This window comes from Pelodiscus sinensis, chromosome 8 (genome assembly GCF_049634645.1).
Source record: "Pelodiscus sinensis isolate JC-2024 chromosome 8, ASM4963464v1, whole genome shotgun sequence".
Classification (NCBI taxonomy): Eukaryota; Metazoa; Chordata; order Testudines; family Trionychidae; genus Pelodiscus; species Pelodiscus sinensis.
In genome coordinates this window covers 58,350,687-58,376,577 of record NC_134718.1, presented here as the reverse complement: position 1 = coordinate 58,376,577, position 25,891 = coordinate 58,350,687, and the positions used below count along the sequence as shown (strand labels likewise).

Sequence of the window (25,891 nt, the reverse complement as noted above, 5' to 3'; positions counted from 1 at the left end):
GCAGCTCTAGCAGCCCCATACATGGCTAATTGATCAATCGGGATTTTGCATCCCTGTACCTATTATACCCTGATATTGTCATAGTTGTAGCTTCCTATGCTATTTGCAAAAGAGGATGAAGAAAACTGCTTCATTTGTTTATAAGGTGAAATTAGCTCAATATCTAAACAATACTTGTTAGGAAGATTGATGGATGTTAACTACTCTTAACATGAAATAAATGTTAACTGCATATAGTGTCATTAAATGTATTATTAACTAGAAGAATCAAAGAATGGGGTTGACAGGTTGGATCACAGAAGTCCCCTTGGGTTTGTCACCCAGTGTGCTGATCAAGCCACTGATGCCTGCCTTCCTGTCCTCTGGGACTCCCCACTACAGTGTACTTCTGAGCCAGAAGCTCTGGTCTTTTTCAGCCGAGGCGCAGAGTTGGCATTACTGCCCCCCTGCAGAGCAACACAGCTCAGCTATGAACCAGCTGAGCTCTAGGAGGGCTCAGCTATAAGGCCACTGATCGCACCCAGGAACATAGCCTCCCCCCAAAAGGAACCAAACCCCCAAATACATCAGTCTTACTCTTATAAGTTAGCCCTTTTTTATCAGTGAAAGATGCACAATAGTTGCTCCTTCCCCGGTAACAATTATTTACACTAGGCTTGATAAAAAACAAAAGTGTTTTTATTAAGTATAAAAATGGGATTTAAATGATTGCAAGTGAAAACTGACAGATCAACGTAAGTTACTAAGCCAAAATAAACAAAACACACCAGCTAATTCTAATACACTAAGAAACTTGTTACATGCACATTCTTATCTTAAAAGTTCTAATAATCTCTCACAAACTAGGCAACCTCCTAGCTTGAGTCTGATCCTTCTCATTTCAGGCTTAGCTGTTTCCAGGAAGTGTCTTAGGTGCTGGTGGTGGGGTGGAGAGTCTCCATAGGTCTGGCCTTTCATCTCTTTAGATGCCTTTTTCCCAAGGCAGTTCTTTGTGCTCAGTTTGGATTTTTCTCATCTTAAGTGGAAAAGTACAAGATCCAAAATGGGTTTCAGCACCAGGTGGCCTTGTCACATGTCTCTGTAGGGCCAGCCACAGTTTGGGCTTATAGGGAAAACAAAACTATTCACAGTTTATTTGAATTGATTACCCAGCCATCAAGTTCCTAAAGTATCACCAAAAGCTTTTGCTAGAATACATGGCTTCATAAAACAAGTTTCCACTTAATATTTTTAACGTCACATATAAAAATATATATTCACAGAAATAGGATATACAGATGCACTGGATTACAGCTTTTAAAATTGTGTCATCTATCTGGTTTTGCTAAAAGCATCTTCAAGTTATATTTATTCACGTTCATAACTCAATTTTCATAAAGGACGGTGGGGCTGTGACTGTGATGTTTACTTCATTGGGTAATATAGCGCAGATTCTCAGTTCTCATGCTGTAATACTTTGTTTGACTACCTGAAAGAGCTCATGCTAGTTGTGCCCTAGAATCCTTTGTGCAGGTTCCCACAGTGCTTCATAAGGAACACTTCATAAGGAGAAGGAAAATTGATAGACAAATTAACAAGAGATGGGGTGTAAGCAATGCTTTTTTTGTTATGGTACTGCCCGATACGCAGTACCGGCCCCTCCAGTCAGAGCTCAACAACTTTTCCCCTGGAGTACCGGCACTTTTTTTGTTTAAAAAAAAAAAAAAAAAAAAAAAAAGCAGCAGCAGCACTAGGTACAAGTACTTCTGGCATCTGAAGCAGAACAAATGTAAATGCATAAGGTGTGTCTGAAACCCAAGATAGGGACTGAGAAAAGTTGCCATAGCAATAAACTGTTTTTCTGGTTCTGGTAACTTCTTTTCAACAGGAAAAGAAAAAAGCATTAGCAGAGAAAAAAGCAATGATGGCGGCCTTGGTGCAAACTCAGGAAGCGGCACAAAAAGCAAAAGAGGCAGTTACTTCTGATGCCACTTCAGAATCTGGTGGCTTGCATGAACAGTCAAAGAGAAAACTTCCTGTTGGTGCCTTGGTTTCTTCTGTGAACATTGATTATCAGTATTTTGAAGTTGGTACTGGCCAGGTAAGGTTGTTAAAACATCTTGTATAAGAATAGAGCGATGTACTAAAACATATCAAAACAAACTTTTTTTTTAAAAAAATCCCACTTCATTCTAGTCACGCAAAAAAAGAACTCTCATACAGGGTAAACCTCTAAAATCTGTGACTCTCTGGTCTGGCAACTGGGCCGTGGTTATTGCTGGACCAGAGGCGAGGGGCATGAGCCAGCTAGGAATCCCACGGGAGCTGGGGAGTCCCCGGGCTGGCAGGGGCTGATCCTGTGCTGGGTTGGGAGTCCAACCCTGGGGGAGACCCATGGCGGCTGGGAAACCTGGCAGGAGTGAGGCTAGCAACACTCAGGGACCCCAGCGACAGAGGGGCTGCTGGCGTCTGGAGCTGGGGTGGGGGTGGGGGTGGGGGTGGAGAAGAGACCTGGCCCTGGCCAGAACCCTAGCAGCAGTGGGGCCAGCAGCAGCTAGAGAGTCCCAGCCTGAGGAGGCTGAACCTGGGAGTCTCGGTATGGGGCTGGCAGCAATGCAGAGAGCCCAAGTTCCGGAGCCCAGAGAGGAGCTTTGACCTTGCCTGGTCTTGAAAACTCCCTGGTTCAGGACCACTCAGGTCCCAAGTGTGCGGAACCAAGGAGATCCAATCTGTATTTCTTGTTTTTCGTTATGGAAATGTCCTGTTAAAGTTAGCACTAAAGAAGCCACCACAACAGATTTTGCCTCTTTAAAGTGTCTAGAGGTGGATCCATTCCCCAGTTTGTCACCCACATTGAATTACAGCACATGTTCTACCCTGGTATTGAATGGTCACTTTGAGTTTTCTTTGGATGGTTACAGGTTACCTTTGCTCTCTGCCATTGCAGATCTAAAATGTGAATGGTCTTTCCTTACTCTAAAGTTTTGTTTTTAAAAAAAGTACTCTGAAATATTTCCTGTTAATTTCACTTTAGCCTCATATACTTTCCTGTAAGGTGCTTTTGTGAGGATTTTCCAAGCCATATGGGCAGAATAGCCCAGCAAATATCTGGCACTGTGCTGTATAAACTAGCGGGTGGTTGGGTGTTTGTCAGTCTTTCCTTTTTTAATTAGGCTTAAAGTGAATTGCTTGACACTTGAGGTGGCTTTGATGTTGTTTGATTAATCTGTGCTGCTAGGTTTCTGTGGCTTACAGTGTGTTAGACTTCGAACCAGAGAATTTCTTTGCCCTGGGTTCTCCAATTGGTGTGTTCCTTTCTGTACGAGGAGTGGAGAAGATTGATGAGAACTATAGACTTCCTACCTGCAAGGGATTCTTCAATATTTACCATCCAGTGAGTGTGAAGTACCTGTGAGATTGGATTGCAACTAATTTAGATGAAGGGAAGGTGGGAAAGCTGCATTAAAACTTCTTACGACACCAAAAGTAATTTTAGAACAGTCATTATCTCCTGAAGGTTGCAATCACCTTCAGTTATTTCTGAACCTCTACAGAAAATAAGTAGTTGGTTGCAATTCATGTTCTTAATACCTATCCCAATTACCTCGTCACCTGCCCTCTTCACTTTCCAGAGCCAAAATAATAATTCACTTCTCATGTTCACATTGAGATTTCAAAACTCTTCATAGTGATTATAAAATACAATAGACTTATCCTCTTCTTCCCCATCTCATTATAGCACTAATTAATATACTAGCTACTACAACAAGGAGTCCTGTGGCGCCTTATAGACAGATGTATTGGAGCATAAGCTTTCGTGGGCAAAGACCCACTTCATCAGATGCATGTTAGAACACCCGCCCCTCCCCCCCCCCCGGAATTTCATCATGCCCCCCAGTTTGGGAACCCATGTTCTAGAGGCTCTGAATCTAAGGCTGTGTCTAGATTACATCCCTTATCTCGAAAAAGGGATGTAAATTAGACAGTTTGAAATTGCAAATGAAGCAAGGATTTAAATTTCCTGCACTTCATTTGCATAATGGCAGCTGCGTTTTTTTCCGAGAAGGGGCTTTTTGAAAGAAAAACTGTTTAGACAGGGATCTTTCGAAAATAAAACCTTTTTTCGAAAGTTCCTGTACTCCTCAGGAGTTTTATTTTCAAAAGATGCCCGTCTAAACAGCCGTTATTTTTTCGAAAAGCCCCTTTTCAGGGGGAAAAAAAATGCAGTTCCCATTATGTAAATGAAGTGCAGGAAATTTAAATCCCGGCTTCATTTGCAATTTCGAAGTGTCTAGTTTACATCCCTTTTTTGAGAAAAGGGATGTAGTCTAGACACCGCTTAAGTGAACAAAAACACTCATTTTGTTAATGAGCCAGCAGTGCTTTGCAGTTAACTAAACATTAGTTCATTTGAGTTAACTGATAATTTGTAGATTGTCTTTTTCAGTTATTAACTAGTTTCTTTAACTGAAATGTCACTAACATTTTGCTAGCTAACTATCAAATAAATTTAGTTATTGTGGCTTTCTCTTTATTTGCAGCTTGACCCAGTGGCTTACAGGTTAGAGCCTATGATTATTCCAGAGTTGGACATAAAACCAGTTCTCGTTCCACACCACAAAGGCAGAAAAAGACTGCATCTTGGTAAAAGATTTATTATATACAGTGAACCCTCGTTTATCGCGGTAGATAGGTTACAAACCCGACCGCGATAGTTGAAAATCCGCGAAGTAGGGACATGTATATTTAACATGTATACAGCGAGCCCTCGCTACTTCGCGGTTCGACCATTGCGGATTCACGTATATACATAATGTAATGAAAAAAGTCCGCGAAGTCGTGAATCCGCGATGGTCGAACCGCGAAGTAGCGAGGGCTCACTGTATATATCTTTCTCTCTCTCTCTCTGTGTGGGTGGGTGGGTGGGTGGAGGAGGGGGTGTTTTTAATGCAGGTCAGGATTTTCAAAAGGGAATATAGGTTGGACCTGCTTGGTCCAGAACTGTTGGGACCAGACCGGTTCTGAATGAGGGGATTTTCTGGGCCAGGAGAGATCCCCTCCCCCCCCTCCTTGGTCCTGCTGCTCCCTGGGCTCCAGCTCCAGACCTCTTGCTGCCTGCCCAGTTCTCCCTAAGCTGGAATGCCATGGCTGTCCTGATGGGGTCCTGGCCATCAGCTCTTCCTGTTCTTGGGCTCTGCCTGACCATGGATGTTACCAGAGTCCCAGTTTAGGGAGGTACAACTTGTAATGATTTTGGGTACTTTACTTCTTGGGGACCCAGCTTCAGATGCTTTAAAGAAAACTGAATTTCAAAGGGCAGATTCTCAGCACTTTCTGATATCTGGCTGTCTCAAATTGAGCATCTGCAATCTTAGTTCAGTTTTGAAAATATTAGTCCTTTTCTTAATTGAGACTGTAACTTCACTAATTCGAGGTGTATTTTTAACAGCTGTCGGTAATTCTCCTGTTCATATTAACTTCTTACAATTTAGAAGAGAAGAGGCAATAGCCAAGTTAACTAGATCCCGTATCTGTCTCCCCAGACCCTGCAATGCTGCCACTCTCATATATAGTTAAATTATGCACACAATAGGTGCACATTGATTTTCATACTACTGAGCTAGCCAGCCTTTCTGCTTGTGCCATTTTGGAGCAGTCAAGAAAAAATACTTAGGAAGACACTTAGTAATACCTGGGGTGTAACTGGGATTGGATTCTTGACTCTTGTGACTAAACTCACATGTTTCAGGATTGAAAGGATCTTTTTCTAAGTTAAGTTTGTCAGAAACCTGGAGGAAGTTCAGACTCCTCTAGAGCTCGAGGAACAAATCATCGGGTTAGGATGAAATGGCCATTTACAGCAGAATCAACACAAGGACACTAGTGCACAAGGGTTGTTTTCATGGTTATCTGTTTCTCTGTGTTCAAAAATTGCTTTATCAGAATCTGCTTCAGCTAAAACTATGTCCCAAAATTTGCTGCTTTATATATTCTCCCTCACACTCACTCTCATATATGCATACCAACATCTGGACAGGTAGCACTCTTAAATTTCACATACTAAAATAAGGGAATCCGTGTCACTGTTTGGATGGTGAGACAACCATTGCAAAAGTTCTCCAAACAGTTAGTAATTAAGATACTTTGAAGAGGGGATTCTGCAGAGTCAGGAGTTTAGAAGAGATCTCTATAGTGCATCATTAATTACTATAATTTCTTAAGGTAAACTAGACATGTCTGTCATTGGGAATTTTTTTTTATAATCAGAGTAAATGGGTGTTAAAGGGAAAATGTAGCAACATATTCATTCTTGAAGTCAAAGAAAAGCTAGTTGTCTGTAATGCACCTAATGGCTAAAGGATAAATGTTCCACAGAATAGCTGTAGATTCCATGGCAATTTATGCCCTTGTAATAGTTTTGCTTTTCAAACCCAACTTTTTTCACATCACAAATGTAAGTGTTAGAAATAAATAGCTGACACTTTAAGAGGGAGTAAGTGCGGGAGCAGGGGGGGGTCCTCATCTTTAGGTATCCACTCTTAGTTTAACTTGATCAGGTATATCTCTGTAACGTTATTTAAAAAAATAAACGAGTGGCAAAATACAGATTTCATAGTGAGATGCTGTGTTTTATGTCATCTTTTAATGAAAAGGAAAAAGAAGCCTGGGTTTATATGCACCAATAATTGGTACCTTTGGCGAGTACTTACTTTTTAAAAATTTGTGTTCACATAACATTTTCACTAATAATTATTCTGATATTGTGATCTTTTTAGAGTTGAAAGATTCTCTCTCCCGTATGGGATCAGATCTAAAACAGGGTTTTATCAGTTCTTTGAAGAATGCTTGGCAGACTCTTAATGAATTTGCACGTGCTCATACCTCTTCAACTCAGCTGCAAGCAGAATTGGAGAAGGTAGCTAATCAAATTAAAGAGGAGGAAGAAAAACAAGTGGTAGAAGGTAGGTGGACAGTTCATTAATGTTTTCTTAATAAACTAATATCAGATTTGTGTAAACATCAAAGCTCAAATGATCATTAGATATGTTAGATTTTAAGTTAATTACTATTTGATCTTGTCTAGGAAAACACACTTGTTCAGGTTCTTAATGTTACACTTCATATTTGCTATTGTATTAACAGCATCTACTTCAAAGGAGGCTTTCATTAGTGCAATATTACAGTTGAGCTTGATGTCAAGAGCAAGTTTCCAAATGTCTTGCCTTTACTCTTCTGTAAGAAAAATGAGTAAACATCTGTAGGATTTCTGCTTTTTAATTATGCTCCACTGCTTAGAAAGTACAAGATGAGCAATAAGACAAGAGTCAGAGTGGATGTGAACAAACTGAAATGAACATTAAGTAATACATGTTGCCTTCTACAAACATTGATCTCTTGAGAGGTTGGGGGTTTGATTCTTGCCTGCTCTCGTTTTTCTGGAAAGTGTTACTTAGCATTGTGTGCTTTGTTATTTCTGGGTAGAATGTGCTGCTGCAGAAACAAATTGAAACAATTCATTTTTGTGGTTATTAATCACATAGTACATGATAGTGAAGCCCCATGTATGATAGTGAGACATAGTTATTAATTATCCAATGTCTTGTAGAGACTGCTTCAAGGTTGCTCTATTATTTAAATTTGCAATAAAAAGAAACCGAGACCCATATTTGTAAGCCACACAGAGAACATTAGAAGACTTATTTTTGTTTAATTTCAATGTAACATAGTTCAGTTGAGGCTAGTAGTTTTTCCTAGATGAATGTGGAAAATGGTGACACACGTTCACAGTCAGTGAATAGAGCAGTAATAAAGAATAGAGCTTGTGACTGATTTAAATGTTAAAACTATCCATTCTAGCTGAAAAGATTGTTGAAAGTCCGGATCTTTCGAAGGATGAGGATGTCTTAGTAAAGGTTGGGATGCTGAACGGAGGACGCCGTATTGACTATGTTCTACAGGAAAAACCAATAGAAAGCTTCAATGAATACCTTTTTGCTCTACAGAGTCACTTGTGTTACTGGTAAGAATGCTATATTTTTTTCTGTAATATCATGATGTTTGCTTTTCCAGTGTAGTTATATTTAATTACCAGTCCTCTTACTGTTATTTTGTATAGCGTCTGTGGCCAATGTGACTATAAAAAGAATGCTGCTGCTTGTTTCTAGCATTTTCATTATGAAAAGTGAAAGGATCACTCTGAGAAATATAATATTATAGACCAGGGGTTCTCAAACTTTTTGACACGGGGACCAGTAAATCCATTCACGAACTTTTGGAGGACCGATAATGTTCGTTTGCATATTTGCCTATTCATTAATCAGATGATTAATATTCAAATAAGTTGTTTCTGGTCCTCCCAAAACCCCCAGTGCCAGCTTTAGCAAAGCTTTTGATATGGTTGCCCACAATATTCTTGCCAGCAAGTTAAGGAATATGGATTGGATAAATGGACTGTAAGACAGACAGACAAAGCTGCTTAGATCAGGGTTTTCCAAACTTTTTACTTTAGTTGGAACCCTTTTTTTTCAGTACTGCTTTTTGCAGCCCAAAAATATAAACACATAAAAAACAAACTGAGAAAATACCAGACATATAACATGTCTGGTATTTTCTCATTAGGTAAGTTGTATTATTACTAGATGTATCAGTTCGTAGTTTTGAACTGCCTGGCTGGTAAATGTGCTCAGGCTGCATGAGTGTGTCTACCAGCCAGACAGTTCGCAACTACTCGAGGGGGAGTGTGTGTGGGGGGGGACAATAGAATCCCCAGGCTGGACTAACTCATGCGGGGAGCAAGGGGGGAACAGGGGCAGTGTCCCAAGGTCTACATATGGCCAGGTCAGTCCCACTCCCCGCAGGCCGATTCATTCCTCCCCTCTGCTCCCCCCGCTGTGCCACTGGCCAGCCCCACTTCCCTTAACCCCCTCCCGGGCAGCCAGGTCCACTTCTCCTCCCAATCTCCCTTGGCCAGCCCCACTGCCTGCATCCAGCCTTCCTTCCAGTGGCCGCTTCTTCTCCCCGCCCCCATCTTCCCCGGCCAGCTCCCTGCCCCCAACCTCGCACCCCCCCGGCAGCCCTGCTTCCACCGGCCTCCCAGTCTCCCCAGCCTGCCCCGATTCCCCCATCCAGTGCTGTTTCTGATGGCCAGCTCTCCCCTCCTCCTCACCCCAGAATCCCCTGGCACCTGCACCTTCCTTTAGCCCTGCACCCTCCTGGTGCCTCCCCCTTCTCGTACTGCCTCTGCCCCCTTTGCCCTCTTTCCCTGATATCCACCCCCTCAGCACTCTCTGCCCCATCCCCTCCTGCTCCTCTGTGCCCTCACACATCACTTGCCTCCATCCCCACCCCTTCTTTCAAGCCTTCTCCCAGCACCTCCCCCTCCAGCCCCCAATGCCCTTCGTCTCTCCTCTCCCAGCATAACCCTGTCCCCCCTCCCACTGACACCTCCCCTCCTGCCCTTTCCCTCATTGTCTGCACTTGGCCCCCTACCATTTGTCTCTCTCTCCTGCACCCTGTCCCTTGGTGCCTTCCCCTCCCAAGCCCCTTCTCCTTCCACTCCTCCCCCTCCGCGCAAGCCTGCCGCTGCCGCCTCTGCCCAAGCCCGTTCCCTACCTTCTGCCTTCCACATTGCGGGGCCGGAGGCCGCCAGACCCAGCGTGGCCCCGCCACGTGCCTCCGAAGACTTTTAAAATCTCGGGCCGTGACGTCACGTCAAGCCTGGGCGTCCTCCCCGCCCATGTGCAACGCCGCACATGGGCAGCAGCAGGCGGTGAGGAGGAGCCGCTCATGGCGGGGACGCTCTGGGGGCGGGGTGGGAGGATACGCGGGGGGGCCCGCGCCAGGCAGAACCGGGGGAGAGACCCAGCTGGCACTTCCGGGTTCAGGGGTGCGGAATCGGCCTGAGGGCCGGCCCTGCCAGCAGTCACCAGCCACGCTGAGGCCCGGTATTTTTTTCCCGGGGCCCAGTACCGGGCCGCGACCCATAGTTTGGGAAACGCTGTTATAGACCTTAAATTTTCCAGATCCCTCCCCCCCCCCTTTTTTTTAACACACATAATTTTCTACACGGGATCTTTCCTCAGTATGTTACTGACCAGGTGTGGAGGGAAGTGAGCTAGAAACAATCCAAGCTATGGTGGATTTTTACTGAAGTGTATACACCTTTAGTTTTGGCATGGGTTTGCTGATGCACAGTGGTAAAATAATGGTTGTCTTTAATACAAAGAGGAAGAATGGTTCAGTGGTTGAGAGTCTAAACAGGTACTTCTGAAATTGGGGTTTGGTGTTTCTATACAGGCTTCTATGAACTTGGATGAGTTCCAAGCCAAAACTCAAAGGGATTCTTCCTAGGGTTGCAGATGGTTTAACCAAAAATACCGCTCTCCCTCCCTCCCTCCCCCCTTCCTCCCCAAAAAAAGAAACACCCTGACAGGAAGTTTTTCCTAATGTCCAACCTACACCTCCCTTGCTGCAATCTAAGATCTTTGCTTCTTGTCCATCTGCAGAGGTTAAGGAGACTAATTTTCTTACCTCCCTGTGACAGCCTTTTATATATTTGAGAACTGTGATAGCCTTTCCTTCTTTTCTGCTACAAACAAAGAAATCTTTCCTAGTAGGTCATATTTTCTAGATCTTAAATCCTTTCCAGGAAGTCATTTTCCATTTTGTATTTGTACAGTTGATTAGTCCTTCCTAAATTGTAGTGTTTACATGTGTCCTTATTGAATTTCATTCTGTGTACTTCAGGTCATTTTTCTAGTTTGTCCTGATCGTTTTGAATTTTAAACCTATCCCCTAAAGCACAAAGCTGTGCGATCTCTCTCAGCTTGATATCAATGTTCCCTCTAATCTTTTCCATCCATTACAGTAAGCTTTGCTTGTTATGTGAAGGAGGCAGGGTTTATCATGTGTTTGGGGAATTAGCATTGAGAAATGATATTCCTGAGCAGCACTAACGCTTTCTAAGTTAGACTTGGAACCGCCACCATACACTCTCTTGGAAGTATAAGATGAGCTGGTCATACTCATAGTATTCCACACTTTATAAGAACTTCTGCTAATATGTCTTGTTATGATTAGCAAGATCTTTTGTATCAACCTCAATAATAAAAGGTCCTTTGGCTTTAGATAAAAGCTGAATAAATCTCAGTTGAGCTTTCTTGTTTCTTTTGACACTGGCATGTTAAATTAAGCTACCTGCAAGAGAGCCATGTCTAAATGCTGCTTCTTGGCTGACCCACAGTTTCAAGGTCCTGTTAATGAGCACCCTAGTAGAAGTACAGGCAGTCCCCGGGTTACGTACAAGATAGGGACTGTAGGTTTGTTCTTAAGTTGAATTTGTATGTAAGTTGGAACTGGTACATCTTGTAGGGGAAACTCTAGCCAAACTTTCCTCCAGAGCTCAGTTTTATTCTCCCACACCTCACTTCCCTCAGTCCTTTATTCTCAAGCTGAGGTGTCTGCTGAGAGAAGCCACTCCGCGTCTCCCTGGTCTGCTGGGGGGGGTGCTAGCTTTGCGTCTCCCTGGTCTGCTGGGGGGAAGCAGCTAGTGCGGGGTTGCCTTACCCCGTTTGTAAGTAGGGATCCGATGTAAGTCGGATCCATGTAACCCGGGGACTGCCTATACACGAGCTTCTGTTTAAAGCCTCAGACTCTTCTCATTTAGAATATTGACTGTGTTGAACCACTTGGAGTTCTATGTACGTGGCTCATAGATGTTCTACTGAGGTTATCCGGCTAGGTCATCTAGTTCAGGAGTTAACCTTTTTCTTTGGGAGCCCCCCACATCTCCTTGCAACATGCTGTAAAAACTCCACAGCCCACTTATGCCATGATCATCAGTTTTCTGTGAATAAAAGCCAATGCTGGCATTAAGAGGTAGCAAGCAGGGTGGTTGCCCTGGGCCCCATGCCGCAGGGCACCCCACAAAGCTAAGTTGCGCAGACTTTTGCTTTAGTCCTGGATAGCAGAACTCAGGGCTGTGAGCTTGAGTGCTGCTTGTCAGGGCTTAGGCTTTCCTCTCTGGGCCCCAGCGAGTCCAGTGCTAGTCCTGCTTAATGGACCCCCTGAAACTTGCTTGTGGCTCCCCAGGGGCCATGGATACGTGATTGAGGATCACCAATCTAGGTAGTCTGAAGACATTGCTACTGCAGTTGAACCTTGTAGTATGAATGTAGCTTCAACCTTTTATGGCAGCATCCTTCTTCATCTGCAATCACAGGCCCTCACTCATCTCTGCTCCTGTACAAGTTAAGAATTGTTTTCCCTGTTGTTTAAATGGCCAACATTTCTTTTTCTTCCTGTTGTACATGGATGAATAAGTACTTTTTCTAGTGTGGCTTCTTTTTCAGGTGACATGTTTTGCATTACTGGCATCTGAAGTTTTCACTGTGATGTTTCAGAAAATGTGGGAGATCCCTGGTATTCTGAAATTCTCCAACAAATGGTCTGGTAGCACTTTATAGACTAACAAAACATGTAGATGGTATAAGCTCATGATACCATCTACATGTTTTGTTAGTCTATAAAGTGCTACCAGAAAATGTGTTGTTTTTTTCTGTAACAGACTAACTTGGCTACCCCCTGAAGCTCCTGAAATCCTCCAGTTGTTTAGAAATCAGTTTGTTTGGGCATGCCCAAAGGTCAGGAGACCTTTGAGAGAGCTCAGATCTTAACATTCCTACAAGGAGCGTGGATAGTAAAGTGGGCTAAGAGAATGGAAGTGGAGGGCTATGTCTAGACTGCAGGCTTCTTTCGAAAGAGGCTCTTTCGAAAGCATCTTTCGAAAGAGCCTCTTTCGAAAGATCGCGTCTAGACGGCAGGCGGATCTTTCGATAGAGAAATCCACTTTTTCGAAAGAGAGCACCCAGCGAGTCTGGATGCTCTCTTTTGAAGACGGCCTCTTTACATTGTAGAACGCCTTCTTTCGAAAGAGGAACTTTCGAAAGAAGGCGTTCTTCCTCGTGAAACGAGGTTTACCGCCATCGAAAGAAAAGCCGCGTTCTTTCGAAATAATTTCGAAAGAACGCGGCTTGAGTCTGGACGCAGGGGAAGTTTTTTCGGGAAAAGGCTACTTTTCCCGAAAAAACCCCTGAGTCTGGACACGGCCTGTGTGAAGAGAGGAGGTTGGCACCTTGCCATACCAGTCATGGGAATCCCCAACCCCACTCCACTATTCTGTTCCTTATCCAGCACTTCCTTTTTAAGTCTTTGACCAGCCTATTTATCTGATCACTGTATGCCTTCCTTGTGGACTGGGCATCTATCCCACACTTATAAAATAATTCGTTGCATATGGCCTATCCCATTTTCTTAGCAAAAATGGTCATCCCAGACACTTGCTCTGGGAAAGGCAACACCAAAAAAACCTCACTCCACCAAAGCCAATCTGGTGGTGGATTCTAACCCAATCTGATATCTGCTCCCACTAAGGAAGGGTGCTGCCTATGGCCTTCAGACCTCTCATTCCTGTGAGTGAACACCACAAAGCTGACAACTGTTTATCTTTTGCAGCAGTCTCTGACCTCATTTTTCCTTCCCTTCCCCAGCCATAATGCACAGCTGCCCTCTTTCTGCAAGTCCAGCCAAAGATTTCCGTCATTAAGTGTGTTGCAGTCATTTTCTCTGGGGGTTATCTTAGAATGTCACCCTCAAAAGTGCATGCAGCTATCTAAGTAGCATTATCACTTTGTTCTGAAATAAGAGCTGATCTGTTATTGCAGAGAAACAAATTTATTTTCTTATCTCATGTATGATTCTTTGCCTTGACTTTATCCCTATTCTGAACTTGGTACTCAAAACAGATAAATATAAAAAAGATCATTTTCAAGGCTAGGCAAGGGCACCATATTTGTTTTGACAGCTGCATCAAATGAAACGTTCCTGAAAAGAGATTAGAGCACAGTAAAAGTAGCAAAACTTTATGGCTACTTTGTGTGGGAATGAAACTGTAGGATATTATTGCTCTGTCATTAGATTTTTTTTTTAAACCAAGTAAAGAAATAGGCTTGTCACAAATGGATTTTTCTTCAAAGTTTGGTATATTATGATTTTTACTACTGATATAAATGATGATATCACAGCTGGGGTTTAGGACATAAAAAGGGAAATTTCAATTCCATCATGTAAATGGCCATGCAAAACACCATTAATTAATATACTTTATCTGGATTTTGAACTTAAAACAGTAGTACTTTAAAAACACACACCCTAATTTCATGTATTTAACATGGTATAAGATAGAGTGACTTTCACGAGCAGCAATAATCTGTTGAAAGAAATGTTGCCAATCTGTTTCTTCCTATGCATGGTTAATTTCTCAATTTTGTGTATTTTAGATGAGTGCATTTTGAACTGTACTGTGTAAATCGTATGTGACAGCTGACATGACTTGTGTACAACATGAACAACAACTGATCCTTAAACATCCAAATGATTAGTCAACTGTATCTTTTTCTCTTGTTGCAAAGACCAGTTGATATATTTAGAAAAACAAAAGTAAACTAAAGTTGTTCCTTCAAAGCAAGGGTTGGCAAGAGGCTGCCAGCGGGCCAGATCCGGCCCACCAAGCCACCAGATCCGGCCTGCGGCCCCCTCGCTGGAACCCTTAGGCAGAGATCAGTTCACATTTTAGAAAGCCAGCTGTTCTCCGCTCCTGAGGGCTGGGGAGGGAGAAGGGGGACTTCTCATGATCTTCACACCCCCCAGCAAAATCTCTTAGCTCCCATTGGCCAATCTCTCAGTTTCTGGGCCTTTATGAGCCAAGAATTTTTGCTGGGAGCGGAGGCCTCTTCTCCTTCCCCCTCCTCCCCTTCCTCTCATACCCGAGCAGAGCCACATGGAGCAGTGAGCTACCTTCACCCAGAGCCTGCTTCTGGCACCCGAGCCCCACCCTTCCCCAACCCTCTGCTCCTAGGGTTGCCAGGTGTCCGGTTTTGAACTGGACAGTCCAGTATCTGAGCTTGCTGTTCAGGAAACAAATTGAGAAAATAGAAATGTCCGGTATTTCTAACTCAGATGGAATGTATATTGTGATGTCATGTATCGTGTGTCCAGTATTTTTGTTGAAACCATCTGGCAACCCTATCTGCTCCCCCCCATATACCCAAACCTTCTGCCCCCTCCTGCACCCACACCCCCTCCCAGATCTGGCATACCAATCCCCTGCCCCAGATCACAAGCCCCTCCTAGCCTAGATCACATCCCAAAATCCTGCATCCCAGTCTCCTGCCCTAGGTCACAACTACAGGAGGCCTCCAAGATGCAACCGCCTGAGTTCCAACCCCTCCCCTTCTCCCCCAATTACAACCATTTTTGTAAGAGCGGAAGGGGTCGGAAACCCCCGAATTATGTCCTCAGCCCGCATTCACGATGCATGGTGCCTACCGTAAATGTGCGTTTGAGTTATAATGCCCCCAACTTGTGACACTTCCTCCAGAACGAATCACATCACAAGTTGGGGGCCTCCTGTACCTCCTTCACCCAAACTCCCTCCCAACCCCAGTCTCTTACCCCAAGCTCCCTTCTGTACCCAACCTCCATTCCAGACCCCTCACCTCTTCCATTAATATCCTGGAAAAGTGTGGCCCTCGACCACATTCCAAAATCTTGGAGTGGGCCCCCTCCCATCAAAATTTATTGCCCACCCCTGCTTCAGAGCAATGTCCCTCCCCTCTTTTTCCCCTGAGTGAAACTGGTACTGTGTGGTTTTACTGTTAGTTTCATAACAGAGACACAAGTAGCTTATTGCACTTGTCATCGGGTGCTACTGAAATGTCTTCTGCCATTGGACAATAAAAACTCAATAGAAATAATCTAAATTATGTTTGGGTATAGGCAATGTTGTTTAGTGGTTAAACCACCGAACTTGAAGTTGTATCTCTTTTTAATGTTGATAATGTTTACATGGTGATAAATTGATAGTTTATTATATAGGGGGTGTTCTTATCTAGGCTCCATTCCTGAGGTATGCCAGTTTTATCAACAGTTTGCTCTAGTGGTTGGGTTTCCCTATTTAATCCATAAATTCCACTGATGGTAATTTGTTCTGCATAAGCCTTCATTGTCTGGATTTATCTTTCTGATTAACAGTATTTGTGTAGTTTGCATTCTCCACAAGGTGGCAGTCTGTAGTTATTCTTTTCTGTCAATAGATTGGTTACTCTGAGACAAAAGCATATTAAAGTAGCTTCAGCGTAAGTAAGAGCAACATAGCAGGTAATGACCAAAGAATTCAAATTGTCCTTTTAGTGGAAATAGGTGGTAATGGTATGTACATGCTGTTGTCATGGTCCTTATTGCCATTAGTAGATAATGGTATGATAGTGCCTTTGCCATTCACAGTACTGTATAAGATTGTGTGATGAGCATCAAACATTAAAAGGTTTCTTAAGAAGGAATCAGTGAAATGAGCCAAACCTTCAGGAGGAGGAAACATTGGTGTTGATCCTTCTGCCTGAAAGTTTGTTGCTTATTTTAACATATATGGTCCAAGTATATAGTGAGGTATGACGTTATAATGTGGTTCCAGTCAGTATGCTGAATCTTATTGTAAATAAATATATGCATGCAATCGCATCATTTCTGTTGCATTTTAACTGTGTATTGGCATTCTATAAACAGCATTCCTTAGCGGGTAATAGCCTTTTAATATAGATCATCATCATAGTTGTAATTCCACCTCTTTCTCACTTAGCTGCTTTCTAGTGTATTTGGAAGGATATGAGAAGGGCTTGCACAATATTTGAACAATTCTTAGGACTTGCTTCAAGCAATAGAATGTTGGTTATAAAAACACTGACGGACCCTTCTTATTCACAGGGAATCTGAAGACACAGCTTTGCTTCTTCTCAAAGAAATATATAGGACTATGAATATCAGCCCAGAACAGCCGCAGCACTGATGTGTGTATACCTGAATTCGTAAGTGATGTCCTCATATGGTCTTACATCCCAGCATAATTTTGGACATGATTTTGGAGACCCATTTTTTTCTTTTCCCATGAAAGCTTACAGTATGAAACAGGCAGTTACAAAGGTTATAATGTTAAAATGTGCAAATTGTAGTTCTGGCTATAACGATCCTCCATTTACTTTGTCACTGTTTAGAAGCAGACTCTCTGGAGGAGCAGTTTGTAGGTTCCTGGGTTCATGAATGGGGAAAAATAAATATCATCAATAGCCCTGAGTTCCCCTTCCTCTTCTTTCCTTACCGCTTGGGATGAAGGCTTACACTCCTTCCTGTTTTGCTGTCTTAAGCTGCATCATACCTCAAGCAAAACAGGAAGGAAACAATGCTATTGTGGCAACAGTGGGTGAATGAATAGGATCCTCCAGCTTTTCCACGAAGTTGTGATCATGGAACAACCAGAAGTCCTTGCCTTCAGAAAAAGAGTAGAAGTGTAATTAGGAAAGTGTGCTGAGGCAGCTTTGAGAAGCCTGAGGGGCTGAGATGACCAATATAGTCATAAAAAATTTCTGCTTGAGTGACAGTAGATTTGGGAAACTGAATGGGAGGGAGGAATTTAGGGAACATGGAGAGAGAAAAGAGTGATGAATTAAGTGTAATGATGTTCACTGAGTAGAATGGTGAATGGGGGTGAGCTAAGGATATTGATGATTGAGGTAAGAGGTGATTACTAAGTGAATTGTGAAGTGATCAGTTTGAGACAAGCTGGCGTGAAGTGTGTGATAGTAAAGAGAGTTTGGTGTGAAATATCAGAGGAGGTGTAAGTGTATGAGTGTGCACTGTTATTTAACAAGGCTGGGTGGATGTGTTCCTTTTCATCTGGACTGTTGATTAAAAAAAAATCCGCTTTAATTGAGATTATTATGGCAACCAATCAGTGAATAGCTCCCAAGATCTGACAGTCAGCTGTGACCAAAGTAATCTAAACCCTGGGAAAAAAATCTTCCAGCCCTCTCATCTAAATGAGGATTCTGCATTGTTTTCTTGAAGTTATTCTTTGATAACAATATTGTGAAGTTCACAGGATTATTTGTGATGTTTGCATACTTACAATCATATTAAATGAGTTGTTATGCTGTTTTGAAAATATATTGCATTGGCACACATTTTCACTTTCTCTGTGCATCATCCCTAAAAGCTATCTTATGAATTCCTGCCGTAAGTATCAATTGGTAGTAATGTATAGGGTAGACTAGTCTGAGCAAGGGGTGCATCTAGAATAATTGTGGAGATACGGTGGGAACAAAAAATGTAGATTTTTCTGTCCTTTAGAACCTACACTATGTAAAAATAGTATACCCAATATAGCCTGGTCAAATAGAAATGTGTTAGATTAAGATTTCATCATTTGTATATAATTTACTTTGTATGATTTGCTGTTTATTTGCACTTGTCATTTTTGTGTCCCCTAAATATCTCTAGTTCTTCCGTGCCACTTTATGCCCTACTTATATTTTTAGTTCTTTCATAGTGGGTCTTCCAAAGTGCATGACACTTAAGTTAATATAATTTCATAAAAAGCCAAAGCTATTAAATTCTGTGTTCAGCTGCCTCTGCATATCCTATAAAATGACGTAAAGGGTATACTTAGACACATGCACACAGTAGCTATCCCAAATGCACAGTGATCCCATGATCAGAAATGAAGACCGAGGACTCAATTTCTTTGATATTTAGGAATGTTTTCAGTTTTCGTTGTGGGGGATGAACATAAATTGCCCATTAGTGCAATTTACATTGCACTATTCTCATCACTCTAGTTTGTAATCATAACTTACATCACCACAATGGATCCTCCTTGTGTTGTTGGAAGGGGAAAATAGATCGGGTGTTTCGTTTTAATAAAACGATGAGAAATTTGTGGGGGGTTTTAATATTTTTTTCTCTTTGAAAATGAACATTTGTTTTAATGTGGTAATGCTGCAAGATGAGAATGTTCACAGTTTCACCTTTCCTGTTTTTGTTTTTCTCTGCACAGCATATCTAATGTTCCAACTGGCTTGCTGACAAAACATTTTGAGGAACCTCCAGTATTTCTCTAGTCACACATGACAAGAATCAGAATTACAACAGCATTTTTTTCTTCAGTCCAGAACTCTTTGATTTAGATACTGCCTTCTTGTTTCACTCAAAAGAATTTTAAAATTGTGAAACAATCAACACTGCAGTTTGGGAACCATAATTGGAATGACACAATTAAACCTTCTTTTTGAAATTTAATTGTACAGTTGCCAAACGTGACCAATGAAATATATTTGTGGCATCCAAATTTATTTTCTTCTAGCTATCTTGTCTCATTTAGGTGTCAAACATGTATTTTCTACGAAGGCAGTATGTTCTTATTAAAGAAAGGACTTGAGACACAGCAATAATCTGCTCTTTTTAAAACAAGTGTTTCCATTTCTAAAAACAAAATGTGAATTTTATTTATAAGCTGCTTTACATCAAGTCATTTGTATTTGCTAAAACTAGCAGCCAGAATGATTTTCTTCCTACTGTGAGCCTACTGCTGAGATTTTACAAGCTCTTAAACCCTACGACTTCTTTGCAAGGGAAGTGAAATGATCTTTTGCTATAGAAAATATAGAGATTTGTTATAGCTAGTTCAGCATTCACATCTCTTGGCCTGTAACTGATGTAGAGAACAAAGAGGGATGAGACACATAACATTTCATTTTGGTAATTAACTGTTTGTGTGGCCTGTTGGCTGTTCTACCTGAGAACTAAAATCATAACATTAATCTCATAAAATTTGTTTCTCACCAATGTGAATGTTGAGCCTCTTTCAAGCATATGGGAGCTAGATGTAACAACCAGGGCTGAGATCGGGTTGTGATCCATATTCTGTTTTCATTTAGTGAAATCATAGTGTTGGATGGGGTGAGAGCTTCTGGATTAGAGTCCCTGTGAACTCTCTGGCTGCATCTTTAATGCTAATTGCCTCACCTATAATGTTGACAATATTTGCTTCTGTTGCTGCAGCAAGGACATTTTGCTAATGTTTGCATATAGTGAGTTCTTATGGAACACAGTGACTTTTTTGAGTATATCTAAAATACACATTTTTGTGTGTATATTTTGGTTAGTATAATTAAAACATACTGTAATGAATCTTTAAAGCAAGCTTTTGTACTTATCTCAATAGTGAATGATTACTTCTTCTCCCACTTCATGAGAAGGCCCTTAGATGGTTTTGATATCACCTCTCCCGTTCTGAATATTCAGGATTACATTTAATACAGTAATTTCTCTTCAATTATTTTTAAATTAGAATAATTTTTGCCAGATATATGTGGCTGATGGTACAATGAGTGGAAAAGCCCAAAACCTTCAGTAAATCCTTAAAGATAAGTTTCCCAACAGATTTCAGACCCATATAATTGGTAGTCAGATCATGTAGCCTATAGAACCGGATAAAATACCAAAGAATGAAAGATGTAACAGTTTTCAAGAATCTACAACAGTGTTGAATGTGTACAGTGTGCTGAAGTGAATACATAAAGGCAAACCAAATAAATGTAATGAAAAAACTTTCCAGAGGTTGTTTAATATAACTTACCACTTTTAATCTAAAGTAGGGTGCTGTTGGGAATTCAGCTTGCTTTTTGCTAGTATATTATTCATAACTGTGAAAGGAAATTACGGTTGAAAACAGATTTAAGCATTTAGTCACTTAAAATAGATACATTATTTTTTATCCTGAAAATTTTAAATCCACGAACAATTTTTAATTCCAAGGAATTTAAACTTTAATATTTTTTTGTCTTGATAGTGTAAGGTAAACAATTATTTCAGAGGAAAAAATTCTCACTGGGATCTTAGCCTTATGGTGAATCTCCACTGTTTGAGCTGTCTAAAATGTGTAGTATATTCTGAAAAGTGACTGTTCGAAAAGTTGCACATTAATCACCTTGTATCTATGCTTTCTTTTATATGTATTCAGTCACTTTTTGCTTACTGCAGTGACAGAAGTTTCTGCTTTTAAATCACGTTGGCTCTGCTGAAATAGCAAGCTGGTGATGCACAGCAGTACAGACCTTTGGGGAGAGTGGGATATAATTTGATCAGTATAAATTTTAATCATGTAGAAGAAGGGGGGAAACCCAGCTTGATTTTTCTAATCCAATTTCAGAGTTATTCTCTAGAGGCAAAAATATCCTTTCTAGTAAACCAAGGACACTGATCTGGATGCCGGAGACAATGAACATGGAATCCTGTACTATTAGAATAGGAAAGGAGGACTACAAAGTGCACTTTGGGAAACAAAGTGCATTGGCAAGAGAATACATTATATTACCTTAAAACTGATTCCTGTGATATTTGTTTTCGTTTCAGAACTCTGGATTATTAGCTATTTACATTGTAAGGACTGTGTGTAGTGCCTAGCACAATGGGAGACTTGCTCCTGCCTGAGGGTCTAGGTGTTGCTGAAATAGAATATCTTTCATAATAATAGTAATAAATAATCATAACTTAAGATTTTATATGAATACAGCCGCTCTCCAAGTTATGAATGAGTTACGGACCAACACTTGGTCCGTAACTCGAACTGTTTGTAACTCAGATCCCATAGAGTTACATGGCGACTGCACCGTTCGTAAGCGCGGATCGCCGTTAGTAACTCGGATCCGCATTTATGACTGCTTTGGTCATAAGTGCGGATGGTCGTAAGCGGAGGTGGCCGTAAGTCAGGGAGCAGCTGTATTAGAAGAGTGTTATTCTCAAGACAATATATTTGGTACATCCTGTGATACGGGTCTCACCTAGCTCCCATTTATATCAAAGGCAAAACTCGATAGACTTAAATGGAAATAGGGATTGTGTGTCTCTTCACATACAAATCCATTTGCTTTTCCACTGCTGCTGTTCCAAACTATTTTACACAATGGCATTAAATTAATCTTAATTTAATACTTTTTCTTTCATGCACCCTAGTGCAGTGTTACTATACCGCTCTACTGCTTCTTTACATAGTGAGCTCACACACACATCTGCCATTTCATAATCCATTTCTGATATTTTCCAGTTCAGCATATTACATCACTTGTCTTGTAATCATGAACTAGATTCCTGTTCTCATTTCCTCAAATACTATTATTGGCTTTTTCATTGAATAGCCCATGTAATAATTCTAAGGATGTCGTATTCTGAAAGTATTATTTATCATAATAATCTATTTCAGTAACATTCCCCTAATTCTGTGTCTGTCATCTTATGAAGGCGCCATTTCCATCTGACAAATGATACAGAAATCACACTCGCTTCTAAATTGGTCATCAGTAAAGTATCTGGGCAACATTACTTTAAATTTAGAAATAATTTAGCAATACCAAGAAAGGGCACGAAAGCATGTAATATTGAAACTTTAATATTAGAATACTGGGTAGTTATCCGTAAGCCTTTTAATTATTTTCACTGGTGTCTGTTTCCTATCTTTTAGTTCATTAAGGTACTATGGCTGTATGTGTCTGAAATTTACTAAGTAACATATGCCATCCACCCTTCTAAATTGTTTTTTCCCCCTCCTTCTGCCTCTGCCCTTGTTACAGCATTTAATGATGTCAGAGTTTGAGACTGTAATTAGTTGGGCTTTAATTTCTTGACACTCCTCTGGGGTCATATGAAGCCTTTTGGTCTCTGAGTCTACTATTTTCAGCTATCTCATCTGACCTGTGAGAACTTCCCTGTTGCAATTTTCTTTAGAAATAACTTTAATGCTGGTAAGAGATTTGGATGTATGTGGTCTGGTTTTGGTGACTTGCTGACTTTTGAAGCTTTTCTAGCTGTAAGACTATACACTTTTTTTTTTGCTAGTTTCACTTGGAAGCAGGAACTGTAAAGTTCCCCCCCCCCCTCCTTCCCCCTTACTTTGTATCCATATATGTTCTGGAAATTGGTCCTGGGTGTGTTCACAAGGGGAGAATGAAAATAGAGGGTAGATTGAAGATCATTGAGGTACTTGTCTAAAAATACAAAAGATGGCATGGACTTTTGCAAAGAGATACGGGAGGGAAAAATACTAAAATTCAAATTATTAAAGCTATCAGGCATATGAGCCCTAATATTGAAATGATACCATTGTAACTTTCTAATCTCCAAAGATGTTGAAAAATGGAGCAAAAAGGTAAAAATTACTAGTTTTACATTATATTTTTTAAATCCACAATTTTTACTCTGCAAATACCAAGGAAAGAATACAAGGACTGCTAAGAAAAGACTCGTCCTCAGCATTTTTTCCAATTTCCAGGTTATGCATACCGCTTCTCTGATACTGTCTTTGCTGAACAGCTCTGCTCTTTATTCAGATATACTTCTTTAAATAACCTGTTTTTACACAGATTTTGTGGAAAATAAGTCAATTCTACTCAATTTCCTTTTCATGCACCTTACGTACCGTGTTTTTGTCTGCTATGTGTATTCACCATTTCTTGCTATTGTAAAGGTACCTGAAAAGTTCCATTTGTGATATACCCTGTTCACAGATTCCACTGTCAGAGGAAATAGTAGATGGAGCTAACATTGTGATGTGGATAAATGTCCATACAGCTAACTTCTTAACAGAGAATTACTACTGTGTCTCACATGTAATGTACTCATTTCTTCCTGTTCTTTCTTGAGTTGAAACCTAAAACATCTCCTGACCTTGGGTGTTGATCAACAGATGAAGAAACCCAGCTCTCTGCTACTCTCAGGTGGTTTCTTCTTTAAAAACCCCATCCATTTTTATTGCACTACATGTCATTGCTACACTCTTGCTGGCAGGGCTCCCACCTGGCAGCTGCACTCTAGCTGCTGGGGTTCCCTGCCCTCGGCCAGTAGCCCTGCTGCAGCTGTTGTGGGCTCCGTTGTCCCTGGTGACAGGGATCCAGCTAGCGGGGTGCTAGCAGCTGACCATGCTCCAGCCGCTGGGGCTCTGCAGTCTCTGGTTCCACTCTGGTCACCAGCCTCTCTTGGCCCTGTAGGCAGCCAGCTTCCATGGCTCTGCTGGGCCTATGGGTGGCCAGCTGACCTCTAGACTGGCTCTGCTCCCAGCCCCTGGCAACCTCTGTTGCTGGTGCTCTCTTCTCCAGAGTCTCTCTGGTCCTGCAATATCTGTGGTCAATGTTGCTGAACCAGACTGTCCTAGATCAGAGAGGTTCAACCTGTACTGTGATCAATCTGTTTCTTTTGGACCTCTCTTATTTACAAAAATGCTTCTTGATTAACTCGTTCCTCATAATACACAAATATTCAGCTTTCCATTGTCAATGACTTCCACTCCATTTCTCTGTCGTGGATTTCTTCAATTGTAGTTCTTTCCTATCACTTCATTTTTTTTTTTTTTGATTTTTATATAACTTTCAATCTCTCGCTAACAAACTCTCAGGAATAAACATGCCAATCTGTGTAGCCGTAGGTTCTAAATCATAAGGGTTTACAATGCTAAAATCATGTCCAAAACAATAAAGCGGGCTCCTTGCTGTGCTAAACTTAGTTAGAATTTTTAGTTTGGCTTTTCCAATAAATAAGGCTCTCAATTTTGTATGCAAATTATACAGTACTCTCACTGCCACTCCCGGTCACGATAACTTGTCCATGCAAATGTGACAAAATTACATACTGGATTTCTTGGAAAATCTGGCCTTTATGACCCTAGATTCCTTTATTTTAAATTTGTCCATTGCCAATGTCATGGATCAAAGTATGAAACCTAATATCTAGCCCTTTTAATGTGCTTTTCATCGGAAGATTTCAGAGTTCTTTACAATGGGGTCAGTTATTATAAATGGGGAAACTGAGGCAAAAGTAGTGATGTGTCTTTCCCAAGATCACCTAGCAGGTTGGCAGAGCGAGGCAGAGAGTCAGGGTGTCCTGAGTTCCAGTAAGTGTGTTCTTTATTAGGCAACACTCTCATGGCTCTTTATTTTTTAAATGCTGTCAAAGTTCTGGAAGAATTGAATTCTGGAGGCGTGCATCTTCTATGATGAATATCTGGTCACCAATGCCTAGACTTTTTAAAAGGTGGGCTTAAGCATTTCATCTGCCCTCCATAATTTGCCCAACGCCTTCTATTGCACCTAAAAGTGTACAGGAAACCACTACCCTAATGAACTGGTGTAATATGTTTTCAATGACTTGTACCAGTGGTTCCCAACCTTTTTTATACTACGGACCGGCAAACCCATTCACAAACTTTTGGTGGCCTGGTAACTTATTTGCATATTTTCATATTTATTATGAAAATAATGAATATGCAAATAAAATGTTACCAGTCCATAACTGATAAGAGTTTGTAGATATCTACAACACTAAAAAAAATTAACAGAATTCCTCTCTGGCTGCTGTGTGGGGCAGCCCCTCTCCCAGGGGTGACTAGTGCTTGCAGAGGGAGGGGTGCAGACGGGCACCCACAGAAGCAGCGGACATTTGGGACACCCTATTTAGCTGCTTTAGAAATTGTCAGGAGCATAGGAGCTGGTGCCCCAAATGTTAGCACCAGTCACCTCTGCTCTCTTTCCTCCTGCCCCATGGGTGTGGGAGCTGCCACTGTATCTCGCCCTCTCCTGCACAATCCCTGCCCTGTGTCTTTCTCTTCTCCAGCCATCCTCCCCTCCCTGCATCCCCCCCTTTCCATCCCTGTGACCCACTCTGTTTCCCTCCATTGAACCCCTGCTCCTATCCGCTCAATTACAGGCAGTTCCCGGGTTATGTACAAGATAGGGACTGTAGGTTTGTTCTTAAGTTGAATTTGTATCTAAGTCGGAGCTAGCATCCAGATTCAGCCGCTGCTGAAACTGACCAGTGGCTGACTACAGGAAGCCCGAGGCAGAGTTGCTCTGTCCTGGGCTTCCTGGAATCAGCAGCTGATCAGTTTCAGCAGTGGCTGACTTGGGGACGCCTGGGGCAGAGCAGCTGGGGTGCTGCCGGGTTGGCCCCAGCTGCTTTACACCAGGCGTCGGGAGAAAAG

At 41.6% G+C, this 25,891-nt stretch overlaps 1 protein-coding gene across 1 annotated transcript in view; it reads left to right on the top strand.

The window, feature by feature from the left end:
- SEC23IP (SEC23 interacting protein) overlaps positions 1-21,248 on the top strand; it is a 45,416-nt gene extending 24,168 nt beyond the window's left edge. The window contains exons 13-19 of the mRNA XM_075935356.1: positions 1,868-2,080; positions 3,218-3,373; positions 4,521-4,623; positions 6,756-6,941; positions 7,837-7,999; positions 16,798-16,898; positions 18,923-21,248. Coding sequence (XP_075791471.1) covers positions 1,868-2,080; positions 3,218-3,373; positions 4,521-4,623; positions 6,756-6,941; positions 7,837-7,999; positions 16,798-16,879 — 903 coding nt within the window. The 3' untranslated portion in view covers positions 16,880-16,898; positions 18,923-21,248. The remainder of the gene's footprint in view (positions 1-1,867; positions 2,081-3,217; positions 3,374-4,520; positions 4,624-6,755; positions 6,942-7,836; positions 8,000-16,797; positions 16,899-18,922) is intronic.
- The last annotated feature ends 4,643 nt before the right edge of the window (positions 21,249-25,891 follow it).